Source organism: Myotis brandtii, unplaced genomic scaffold (assembly GCF_000412655.1).
Source record: "Myotis brandtii unplaced genomic scaffold, ASM41265v1 scaffold112, whole genome shotgun sequence".
Taxonomy (NCBI): domain Eukaryota; kingdom Metazoa; phylum Chordata; class Mammalia; order Chiroptera; family Vespertilionidae; genus Myotis; species Myotis brandtii.
Window position 1 is genome coordinate 586038 of NW_005353838.1, and position 13100 is coordinate 599137.

At 36.1% G+C, this 13100-nt stretch overlaps 1 protein-coding gene across 1 annotated transcript in view; it reads right to left on the minus strand.

Moving 5' to 3' along the window:
* TTC21B (tetratricopeptide repeat domain 21B) overlaps positions 1 to 13100 on the minus strand; it is a 64172-nt gene that overhangs the window by 41234 nt on the left and 9838 nt on the right. The window contains exons 7-12 of the mRNA XM_005857718.2: positions 12251 to 12335; positions 10855 to 10953; positions 9361 to 9553; positions 8855 to 8952; positions 8339 to 8539; positions 1088 to 1217 (exon numbers count right to left, since the gene is read on the minus strand). Of these exons, the coding sequence (XP_005857780.1) occupies positions 1088 to 1217; positions 8339 to 8539; positions 8855 to 8952; positions 9361 to 9553; positions 10855 to 10953; positions 12251 to 12335 (806 nt within the window). The remainder of the gene's footprint in view (positions 1 to 1087; positions 1218 to 8338; positions 8540 to 8854; positions 8953 to 9360; positions 9554 to 10854; positions 10954 to 12250; positions 12336 to 13100) is intronic.

The following is a 13100-nucleotide window of genomic DNA, read 5'->3' on the forward strand; positions in this document are numbered from 1 at the left end:
CCAACCGCTCCTTGTTTTCTTTTTTTTTTTTTTTATTCTGGGCCAGCTTTAGCTGAGGCCTCGCTGCTGAAAACATCGATACTATGTTGCGGTCTGGCTGGATGAATCCCGGCTGAATGAAAGCCGGTTTCTGGGGTTTTGTTTAGCTTCTTATTTGCAACATAGTACATAGTTGCTTAGAGTTGCAGCTGAGAGGCTGGCAAGTTAGGCGGGGAACGTTGGAGTCCGCAGTCACTGGAGCAAGCGAGCCTCCCTGCTCGCTTCAGTGCATGGCTGCCGGCCGCCATCTTGGCTGACAGTTAATTTGCATATACTCACTGATTAGCCAATGGGAAGGGTAGCGGTCGTACGCTAATTACCATGTTTCTCTTTTATTAGTGTAGATTAGTGTAGATGCCACCCCAATAAATTCAATAAAAAAATAAATGTCATGTGGCTCAAAAGAAGTCAACCAGAAGAAGGTCACTTCTCACAACTAGAGTACTTTAGAGGTGAAACAAGCTTTTGAGATTATCTAGGTCTTTTTTTTTTTTTAACAGTTAAAACTGTCATTCAAAAAATTTGTGAAGTCAATCTCTTAATTCTTTCCATTATGTATAAGATATAACTGTTTATGAGAATACTGTTAAGTTGGTTTCTGCCCATTAGGACTTTATAAACTCAATTTACTTAGCATAGTATTCAACCAGCAAAGATACATATATAGGCACCACATGATAGTCTATTTTTATGTATATATCGTACATGTTTGTGTCCTAAAAAGCTAAGGCTATAATGGAGTAATGGAGGTTGGTTATTTGGTTACCCATGTATCTATCTATTAATTAACTAGAGGCCCGGTGCACAAAAATTTGTGCACTCAGGGGGGTGGTCCCTCAGCCCGGCCTGTGCCCTCTCGCAGTCTGGGACCCTTCGGGGGATGACCACCTGCTGGCTTAGGCCTGCTCCCCGGGGGATTGGGCCTAAGCTGGCAATCAGACATTTTATGTTACAATTCTCCATATATGTGAAATTCTTAGTTTGTTTATGTTGTTTTTAATCAACACCAGAATATAAAGTTCCTTTAAACTTTTAAGGTATACCTTACCTGACAAATATTTCACTTTTGCTATTAGGAAGACAGCTTGCAGGAGACCTGGCACAGTTCTTACTATAGCCTCCAGGACTGAGGTGCATCGTTTAAGAAGTGGAGAAAGAGGTTGGCCAGGACTTGCAGGCTAAACAAAACAAATTAGCAGGTCATTTTATAAGTTTATAATGGAATCTAGCTAAAAATAAGCACTTATTAATTATAATGTGAATACCGAAACCATTATACTTTTCTAAAATTTTTCTTATTCTATTTATTGTCCAATATCTTTGCTATGACTAGATGAATACCAATTTATTTTCCTGAGACCTATGAAGAGACTATATAAATAATGGCTTTGTTCAGGCAAATAATTATTAATAATATAATTACTCATTCAATAACATATAAAAGGTACATATCTGTTCAAAGGCAAAATAACCAAGAGGTAGTGTTTCTTGTTGGAATTAAGAGTCAAGGCCATGTGAGTTCTAATTTTAAACCTTACCTGTGATTTATTCAATTCAATAATTCACACTACCCCCGAGAGTAATGTATGGTCAGTTTTTAGAGGATTCAGATTGTGTTTTCTAGTAGAATCAGAAGGTAGAACACACTCATGTGTACTCCACCAAATGAATCATATTTTCATATTCCCTCTTTTCTGCCTAGCATGTTATAAGCCCTCAACCTTTTTCATTTTTATTAATAATGAATATTGTAACTAAAGAAGTACTAAGCCATTTGCTTATTCTTTCCATGGTTGCCTTCTCAACCAATCTTTATTCAGTGGTTATCCACTCACAACTTAGAATGTGATCTCAGAATCTAAATATCAAATATTCTCCTTGCTTTGCCCTATTCCTTTACTTAAAGGATGGCCCTCCACATCGCCCCTTATATCCCACATGTATACATTCTTAACTGGAGTATGGCCTCTTAACTGAGCATCACTCCTACAACAAGCGATTGTTACTGACAAAAAGTGTCCCATTTTCTCACTATGTTGAAGCACACAAAAATGTGTGCTCAAAAACATTTTCAGAATATGACCACAGATGGTTAGAATACTTCAACTTCTTGAAATTCCTATAGCACTTGTAATCTATGAAATAAAATTTAGCATTTTATATCTTATAACATTTCTATAGTAGTTTCATATTTAGTTTTGCCTCTTTTATAGGACGAAGGGTCTTTAGGTCTTGAATATCAGAATTTTACACTTCTTCACACAGTAATGAATACAGAATAAATTTCTTAAAGCATATGTTTTCAGCACAACTGGAAATAATGAAAGTATAGGTGATATGGTGAGGTTCTGATAATGTTCTTTGCCACTTGCTAAGAATTAGTTATTGAGAATAAGCATTGTTTTCACTATAGTTTCAGAATGAATCAGAAAAAAAGCCCAAACAGGATTTTTGTGGATAATCTCTAAGATAACAACTATTTGATTTAAAAAAAAGTATATATAAAAGGGCCAAAGAAGTAGGGACAGAGCTAGAGAGACAAGTCTGCCTTTCTGATATTTCCCCATGAAAACAGCATTATAAATGCTAATTAGGTTCTATCATGCTGATAGAAGTTATTATGAAAAAATAGGATGTCTGTGGACTAGGGAGCCAACTACCACTTAATTATTTCTTACTCCACCTACAGTTTACTCTCAGCACAGCTGCTAGAAAAATCCTTTAAAAATGTTGAATATGGCCATGCCAGAAACCTTCTCATGGCTTCCCACTGTACTCAGAACTGAAGCCAAAGAAGTTACAAACAGAATTGAAGTCAGAGTTGTTACAGCTGGTCTCCTGTGCTATGACCTCTTTCTGACAACTCCTCTCCTCCTCATCTATCCCAGCCATACTCGCCTCCTTGTGTCCCTCTGGGCCACTGAACAACTATTCCCTTTGTCTGAAACACTCTATACCAAATTTCCACATGACCCTTTCAAGTTTTTGTTCAAATTTTACCATCTTAATAAGGCCTATCCAGATCATGTTATCTAAAATCACTCCTCCCTACCCTGTTATTTTCTTCTGTGATCTTTTAAAATACTATATAACCTATTGATTTTATTAGCTGTGATCTCCTCATAGTATACATGCCTCAAGAGATCAAGGGTTGTAGTTTGCTTTTAAACCACTATTTCCCTAGCTCTGAACAGAGTGCTGGATGCCCTGCAAGCATTTGTTGAATGAATTCTGAATATTGCATGAGTATTGAGAAGTGCATTAGACTTCTAAGATCATGACTGGGGAGATGAGATCAATCCCATGTGTGATTCTAGAGGGGATACTTAAAAAAATAGATTATGAAAGTGTGGAAAAGGAAGTGACAATCAATAAAAAGCAGCATGGGTTCCCCAAGGAAAGTTCATTATTCTCATTTCCTTGTTAAACAACCCTGTAAATTGTTTTAGATTTAAACACTTACTGTCTATAACAAATAAGCGTTAGTAATGGATCCATGCTAATTTGTAATAAACTCACTGGCAATAAATCGGAGTGTTCCATCCTCAGTTCTACTCAGAGCTACTTAAGGCAGATAATGGGTGACAATAAGATCCATACAAAATACATGATACTCAGGATCTAGAAGGCTATGTCATCTTGAATTATGGAATGAATCATGGAGATAAAATTTCATAGGGATAAATGTAGAGTCCTATACTGGGGTCCAAAGTTACAGTAAGTAGAGGATCTAATGACTGTTACATGATTCACAAAAAGAAACCTGGGTGGAAATCCAGAATTGGGAGGAAAAGGATCTAATCTAGGTCTTGCAGTCCAAATCCATATGTGGAATAGTGGGCATAATGAGAGGCACTGACAAAATAAAGGAATCCTCTAACTCACAACTAGGGTTCTCAAACTTGTCATAGAAAAATAAATGACTAGCATCAACTGCAAGGAACAACATCTCGAGGACAGGCTTAATTGGCATTCAAACCAAGGTTCCCAGCTTCGGGTTCAAGATGGCGGAGTAGGAAGATCCTAAGCTCACCTCCTCTCATTGATATCAACTATGTATAGAACAGCTATCTCTGAAAACAACCTACAGACTAGCAGGACAGATTCTCTACAACTACAGATATAAAGAAAAAGCCACACTGAGACAGGTAGGAGGGGGCAGAGAGACTCAATCTAGTCAGGATCCACTCTACCCCCTACACCCTATGCAGTGACCAACGAGTTGGAGAGATATCCCTCTGAAGAACAAGGGGTCTGAGCCCCAGCCTGGGCACCTGCACCAAGAAGAGGAGCCCCCATAATATCTGGCTTTAAAAATCAACAGGGCTTACATTTGGGAAAGCCAAAGGGCTGTAGGAAACTAAGGTGGCACACTTTCCGAGTCCAAGTGAAGAGGGAACAGTTTGAAAACCATCTGAGTCATACATGAAGGTGATATACTGACTAATTTTAAGGTGTGTGCTGAACAGACAGAGAGCTGTTGGAACTTTTTCCAGGGACAGAACATGGTGGGCACAATTTTTTCCCCTTTCTTATTTTCCTTTCATCTAGCTGGTCTGATACTGGCAGGCACCATTTTTGACATTCTCTATTAACCTTGTTAACATTTCATTCCACCCTGGCATTTATCTAAGGACCCACCACTGGCATCCCTCCAATGCGGCTCTTACTCTGCCACACCTAGTGGGCAGCCTCAGTTGGCACCAGCACACAGCAGTGTGCCTGCAACAGCTGAGGCTGGGCCTCACAGCCAGCTGGGCCAGAGGCCAGTCTCACCTGCCAGTGTGTCCTTAGCAGCTGTAGCCCAACCACAACAAGAAGCCACAGTAGTCCAGACAGGGAACACCTCTGGAGCATCTGATTCTAGTGACTAGGGGGCATTCCACCACTAAGCCCCACAGAATACCTTCTAAATAAGGCCACTTTTATAAAACCAGGGGATGTAGCTGATCTACCAAATACATAAGAAACAAACAGGCAAACTGAGGAGACAAAAGAATATGTTACAAACAAATAAATAAACAAACAAAAAAACAGAAAAAGAACAAAACAAAAGCAAACTGTCTACTAAATAAAGAGTTCAAAGTAATAGTCATAAAAATGCTCATCAAACTCTGCAGACAAGTGGAGAACTTCTATAAAGATATAAAACTGTAAAAAAGAACCAATAAAAACTGAATAATATAAATAAAATATATATTATTTATTTAATCTATAAAAAAAATACACTAGAGGAAACAGCAGATTAGATGACAAAGAAGGATAGATCAGCAATCCGAAAGACAGGGTAGTGAAAATCACCCAACTGGAAGATATTTTAAAAAGTTAAAAGAATGAGGATAGCATAAAGCATAAGAGACCTCCAGGACAACATCAAGTATACTAACATTCCTAACATAGGAGTTCCAGAAGGAAAAGAGAGAGAAAGGGACAGAAAACCTATTTGAAGAAATAATGGCTGAAAAATTCCCTAACCTGGTGAAGGAAATAGACATCCAATTCCAAGAAGCACAGTGATGAATTCAAAGAGATCCGCACCAAAACACATCATAATTAAAATGTTAAAAGTTAAAGAGAGAATCTTAAAACAGCAAGAGAAAACTAGTTATGTACAAGGGAATATCCATAAGACTATCAGCTGATTTTTCAACAGAAACTTTGCAGGCCAAAAGGGAGTAGCGGGATACATTAATACGATGAAAGGGAAAACCTACAACCAAGAATACTCTACCCCGGCAAGGTTATCATTCAAAATTGTGGAAGAGCTAAAGAATTTCCAGACAAGCAAAAGCTAAAGGAGTTTATTACCACTAAACTGGCATTACAAGAAATGTTAAAGGGAACTCTTTAAATGGAAAAGAAAAAGCCAAAAATGCATACATACACATAAAAAATCTCACTAGTAAAGGCAAATATATAGTAAAGGTGGTTCTTAATAGTAATAGGGGACTTAAGCCCACTTCCATCAATGGATAGATCATTTAGATAAAATCGAAAAGGAAAGGCCCTAACTGATTTGGCTCAGGGGATAAAGCATCGGCCTGCGGACTGAAAGGTCCCAGGTTCAATTCCGGTCAAGGGCATGTACCTTGGTTGCGGGCACATCCCCAGTGGGGAGTGTGCAGGAGGCAACTGATGGATGTTTCTCTCTCATTGATGTTTCTACCTCTCTATCCCTCTCCCTTCCTCTCTGTAAAAAATCAATAAAATATATTTTAAAAAATTGAAAAGGAAATATTGGCCTTAGGTGACAGATTAGACGGACTTAATAGGTGTGCACAAAACATTCTATCCCCAAACAGTAGAATATTGCATTCTTTTTTTTTTCTTGAGAGAGAGAGAGAGAGAGAGAGAGAGAGAGAGAGAGAGAGGGAGAGAGAGAAAGGGAGAGACATCAATGTGAGAGAGACACATCAATCAGTTGTCTCCCACTTGAAGCCTGACCAAGGCCTGGGATCAAGCCTGAACCCAAAGTACATGCCCTTGACCAAAATCAAACGTGGGATCCTTCAGTCTGCTGGCTGATGCTCTATCCACTGAGCCAAATTGGCTAGACAGAATGTGTATTCTTTTTAAGTGCACATGAACATTCTCCACGATAGAACACATATTAGGTCACAAAGCTTAAAAACACTGAAATCATGTCAGGTAACTTTTCCAACCACAACAGAATAAAAATAAAAACGAATTATAAGAGAAAAACTGGAGAGAACAGCCCAAAGTTAGTAGAAGGAAGAAAAAATAATAAAGACCACAGCAGAAGTAAATGAAATGGAAGTTGGAAACCTCATTCTCCCTTATTTCAAACTATACTACAAAGCTGTTATGATAAAAACATGTATGATACTGGCACAAAAAGAGAAACATAGGCCAATGGAACAGAATAAAGAGCCTAGAAATAAACCCACACATATATAATCAATTAAATTTACAACAAAGGACGCAAGAATATACAATGAGTAAACGTCTTCAATAAGCACGAGGAGATATATCAGAAAAGATATTGCTACAGGAAATGGTTGACATTTTACTGCTTGTTTTCTTCTAGGATTTTTAGTTTCAAGCCTTACATTTAAGTCTTGCATCCATTATGAGTTTATGCTTGTATATGGTGTAAAAAGGTGGTCATTTTATTTTTTTTTCACATATCTGTCCAATTTTCCCAATACTATTTATTGAATAGATGGTGTTTACCTCATTGTATATTCTTGCCTCCTTTGTCAAATATTAATGACCATATAGGTGTGGGTTTACTTTTAGGCTCTCTGTTCTGTTCCATTGATCTATATGGCTGTTTTTATGCCAGAACTCTGCTGTTTTGATTACTATGGCCTTGTAGTATAGTCTGATGTTAGGTAGTATGGGCAGAGGACCTGAACAGACAATTCTCTCCAGAGGTCATACAGATAGCCAATAGACAAATGAACAGATGCTCAATATCACTAATAATTATGGATATACAAATTAAAACCACAATGAGATATCACCTGATACCTGAAAGAATGGCTATCATTAGTAAATCAACAAGTGTTGGCAAGGATGTGGAGAAAAGGGAACCCTAGTGCACTATTGGTGGAAATGCAGACTGGTGCAGCCACTATGGAAAACAGTACGGAGTTTCCTCAAAAAATTAAAAATGGAACTGCCTTATGACCCAGTGAATATACTTCTGAGACTATATCAGAACTCAAAACTCTTGATTTGAAAGAATATATGCTCCCTATGTTCATTGCAGCACTATTTACAATAGCCAAGATTTGCAAGGAGCCCAATTGCCCATCAGTAGATAGTAGGTAAAAAAAGCTGTGTTACAGTTACACAATGGAATACTATTCAGTCATAAAAAAGAGAAGGAAATCTTACCCCTTACAACAGCATGGATGGACCTGGAATAAGCCAGTCAGAGAAAGACAAATACCATATGATTTCACTTATACAGACTCACAGATACAGATACGGACTCACAGATACAGAGAACAAACTGACAGCTTCCAGAGGCGGTATTAGAGTGCCAAGTGAAATAGATGAGGGATTAAGGAAAAAACACACACACAAAACTCATAGACACAGACATTGGTATTGTGATTACCAGACGGAAAGGGGGTTGAGGGAGGCAGAAGAGGGGTAAGGGGGGCTCAACATGACAGGAGACTTGACTTTGGGCAGTGAACACACAATACAATATGCAGATGATGTGTCAATTGTACACCTGAAACCTAGATAATTTTATTAACCAATGTGATCACAATAAATTTAATAGTCACCCTCTATCCCCCCCCAAAGTCCCCAAATTACTTACTTGCAATGGACAGTAATTCAGATATTCTGTAATGATTTCTAGCAAGAAATCAGGATTTAACTTCTCAAAATACTGTATGCCAAAAGGTAAATCTTGTAATTGTGAAAAATGAGTGTCCAAGGCATCATTTAACAAATTAATAACTTCTTCTTGTCGTTTATTTTTCTTTATAGCAAGAATTGCTTGTAAATAAGTTAATTCCTGAAAAATCAGTAGTTTTTATAAATTACTCCATTCAGTTATAAAGGCATTTCTTTCTATTTAGATTTCAAATGTATAGGAAGTGTCTTGATGTTAAATATTTATTCATACTTAAGTTTTAGCTTAGATTTTTAGAATCTTATGGGAGAATATTTAAAGTCTAATTTTTCATGGAGTTAAATTAATAAATGAAGTTACATATTAAAATTGGTGTATATTACTCCTTTAAAGCTATTACTAAATAAGACAATTTAAAATTTCATATTTTATAAATAGTAGCTGGGACCTAATATCTAATAAAATAAAATACTGTACCGCATATTTTCCAAAAGACTGCTGAATTTCACTAAGGAATTCTAGCTGCTGATCTGCTTCCTGTAATTGCCCTTCTATTAATTGACATCGGATACATCCTAAAACCAAACAGAACAGAAACAAAGTTTGCATATCTGGTTTAAGGCATGCAAACTTTAAGCTAACACCAACAACATTAATAAAACATGGATTTCCCCACCAATAATACATGAAAATTTTATATTAAAAAAAAAAAAGATAAGGTGAAAGAAAATGGGTGGCTTGGTACTCACATAAAATCTGTTATGATGGAATTCATAATATACTAGTATAGTAACTATCCCATAAAAACCTACTCTCTCAACATATTAATTATGAAATAAAAAATTTATTTTTAAAGATATATGATTTTTTTTCTGTTGGGGATAGTGGAGAATTGTTTAATTTTAGAAAATCACAAAACATTTTTAATGGCAGGTATGAAAATGCATCTCTATGAAGAACATTTATAGAAATAGCGGTCATACCAATCACTGCAGTGATACTAGTTTCTTCAAGATTTATGGCAATCTGATACCACTTCCATGCTTCCTTAACTTTTTCTTGTAAAAGCATTAGGTATCCAAGTTCTGTAGCATATTCTGATTGCTGAGGGGTTAAGCTGAAAGCTCTTTCTAGTAATGTTTGAATTTTTTCAAGAATGAGTTGATTACGTCCACACTAAAAAGAAGAAAAGATTTAGTTGGACTAGAACACTTCTATTCAGTCAAAAGGATTGTTTTTCTAAACATACATATATGTTACTTAGATTTTGCAGAAGCAAAATGCAAAGAAACAATGATTTAATAACCAAGAAAAATAAAACTTCTCTATTTACTATCTAGGCAGAACAGCAAGAAAGAGTTTATATCCTCTGAGAACTTATATATCCTGAGTAGGGTTTTTAAAAACAGCTACCTTGAAAAGTAAACTCCTAATGATGCTGCCATACAAACATATTCTAGACCTCTTTTCAAACTGTGGTACGGTTGTTTTACAAAGTAGACAATAAAGTTATTGCTTTAAGTTTGCATATATATTTTTAATGGAAAAAAAAAGGAAGGGCTTTCCCCCTAAAGACAAGGGTGGCACCACTGAGACTATTTTAAAAGATTATGCCTTAGAATCTTCATTTTAAAAAGCTTCAAAAATATTTCAAGAAATGGCAATGTTGCTAGAGTAAGTATGTAACACTTGAAGACAACAACTTTTACGAGTATAATACTAAACTGTTTGAATTTTTGTAAACTAATCAGGTATCTGGCAACAGGCAAATAAAAAGGATAAATATACCCTTCTTAACTTAAACTTTTGTAATAGCAGAATTTGTTTTTCTCTAAACTTCACAAAATCTGACAATCTTTGTTTGTAAATGAGAAAATTCAGTTTATTTATGTCACTTAACAACACCCTTGATTTTTTCTTTCAACTTTATATTTACTAATTATTTTACTTACTCATGTGTGCCTTTTTCCTAGCTTAATTAACTTTTTAATCCACTCATTTCAGGTATTGATTTCAAGATTCTGCTGATTTTTTTAATCCATTCCTGATTACCTTTTTAAAATTGTGTACTTGTAATGCGAACATTTCTTTAATATTATAAAAGTAAGATACCAGCCATTTCCCCTACCAAAATAGTCTATTACACACATTAAAACATTTTTCAAATATTTTAAAAATACAAAACAAAGAACATTCCTACTCATAAATCCTATGCACTTATTTCCTTTGCCTGGAAGGCACTTCCCTCTCTTTAAAGGTTCAAAAAATGCCACTTTCTCCAGGAAGCCTCCATGATGGCTTCTTACAGTTGGAACCCATATCTCCTCTGGACTGCCCTTCTTAGGAATATATCACATATTTATATACATATCATATTTTCACTCTAGGCCATATGCTCTTTGGTGCCTCAGCCTTGGTGACTTATTTTCTATTTCCAGCTGTAGATAACAGAGCTATGGTACAGTGGACCCTCTTACAGTTCTGCTGAAGGCAATGGTAATCTTATAAAAAAGTTGAGCATTCTGTGGTTCCATAGCATCCAATGCATTTTCCAAGTTTTCCAGTGTGGTTGCAGCCTAAAACAAAAGTACCCAGTATAATTTTAAAATAGACTAAGAAATAAAGAACATAATATATGACATATAGACTAATAAATATTATTATTGTTTAAAAAGATATTTGCTTTTACTAATTCCTCCCTCTTCCAATAAAATCTTATATGTTGCAAGATGTATTAAAACTTCTTTTAGCCCTGACCAGTTTGGCTCAGTGGCTAGAGCGTCGGCCTGTGGACTGAAGAGTCCCAGGTTCGATTCCGGTCAAGGGCATGTACCTTGGTTGCAGGCACATCCCCAGTAGTGGGTATGAAGGAGGCAGCTGATCCATGTTTCTCTCTCGTGGATGTTTCTAACTCTCTATCCCTCTCCCTTCCTCTCTGTAAAAAAATCAATAAAATATATATTTTTTTAAAAAAACTTCTTTTAAAAAGCTCAATAATTAATTATCAATAAAGAACAGAGTTTTAGAATGTATTTTTTTAATATTTGTTACTGAATAGGAACCTTTGGGTAGATAAAGATACCTATAATATTCAAATAATTGTACATGCCAAGCTCCCTCTAAAATAATGAATCCATGACACAAATGAGATATGAATAACAACATATTTACAAACACTAATGTTATATAAGATCAGCCCTTGGATTACATATATAGCCTGGTTTATATTTAAAATGATCTAGAATAGAAAAATCACTAAGATACTTAGTATAAATAATTTCAATGCCCGGAATATTTACTGAATAGTTGCCTCTACTAAAATTCTTTTAATATTTACTAAAGTACCTATTAGGCATTGTCATATTAACTAATTTAACCAAACTCAACACAATCCAAATCTACTACTTTTTATAATACTATTTACTTAAGACTGGATGATGATATTCTGTAATCTAGTATATAGTCAATATGCTCACTACTAGAGAAACATGTTACCTTACTGTAAGGTCCAATGGGATTTTATCCTAAGCCCATGTAACCTATCCAAACTTAAATAAAATTTAAAAATATTATAAATTATATTTTTTCTATGTACTCTTCCATACCCAGTATCACCAGTTACATTAATCAAACATATTACTGCATGGGAGTTTTATATAGAAAAATCACATATACCAAAATTAATGATCAAAGGAATTTTCAGTGTTAATGTTGACTACATAATGTTTTTACTTTACTAGCTGAATTAAGAAGCTCACCTCTTTGTTAAAGTGTATTTTCAAGAATCAACTAAAAACTACCATGACATACATTCTAAAAGAGTACTTCCTGTATTATTAATACAGGAAACTTCATTAGCACAATGCAACTTACCTTCTCTATATCCCCCTCCCTACACAAATAGTAAAGAGCCAGCATCCTTAGTGCTTCTACATTTTGTTTGTCTTGAAGCATTAACCTGCGGAAAAACATTTTGTCAAAATAAACTTACATATGTTCGCAACCTGGCACCCTGCACCCTCCCACCTTTCTGCTGGGACTTCACTCCTAGTCATTTTACTCCTTCCCATTCCTTAAACATAGGACACATACTCTGGCCTCAAGGTGTTCACACTTGCTTTTCCTTTCTGCAAAGTTTTCCGGGATATCCGCATTGCTTATTTCCTTTGCTTAAATGCCATCTTCTCAGTGAGGCCTTCCCTGACCATTCGCATAAAATCCACTCCCTCACCCCCACTGCCCATTTCACTTTCCAGCTGTGGCTTTATCTTTTCCCCATAGCACTTACAACTTTTGAACATACTACATAATTTCTTATTTGTTCTGTTTATCATATGGTTCCTCTCATCTACACTAATAAAAGAGAAACATGGTAATTGGCGTACGACCGCTACCCTTTTCATTGGCTAATCAGTGAGTATATGCAAATTAACTGTCAGCCAAGATGGCGGCAGGCAGCCAGGCACTGAAGCGAGCAGGGAGGCTTGCTTGCTGCAGACTCCAACGTTCCCCGCCTCACTTGCCAGCCTCTCAGTTGCAACTCTAAGCAACTATATACTATGTTGCAAATAAGAAGCTAAACAAAACCCCAGAAAAGGGCTTCCATTCAGCCGGGCTCGGACCGCAACATTGTATCTATGTTTTCAGCAGCAAGGCCCCAGAGCTAAAGCTGGCCAAAAAAAAAAAAAAAAAGAAAAAAAGGAGCGGTTGGGAGCTTCAGTCA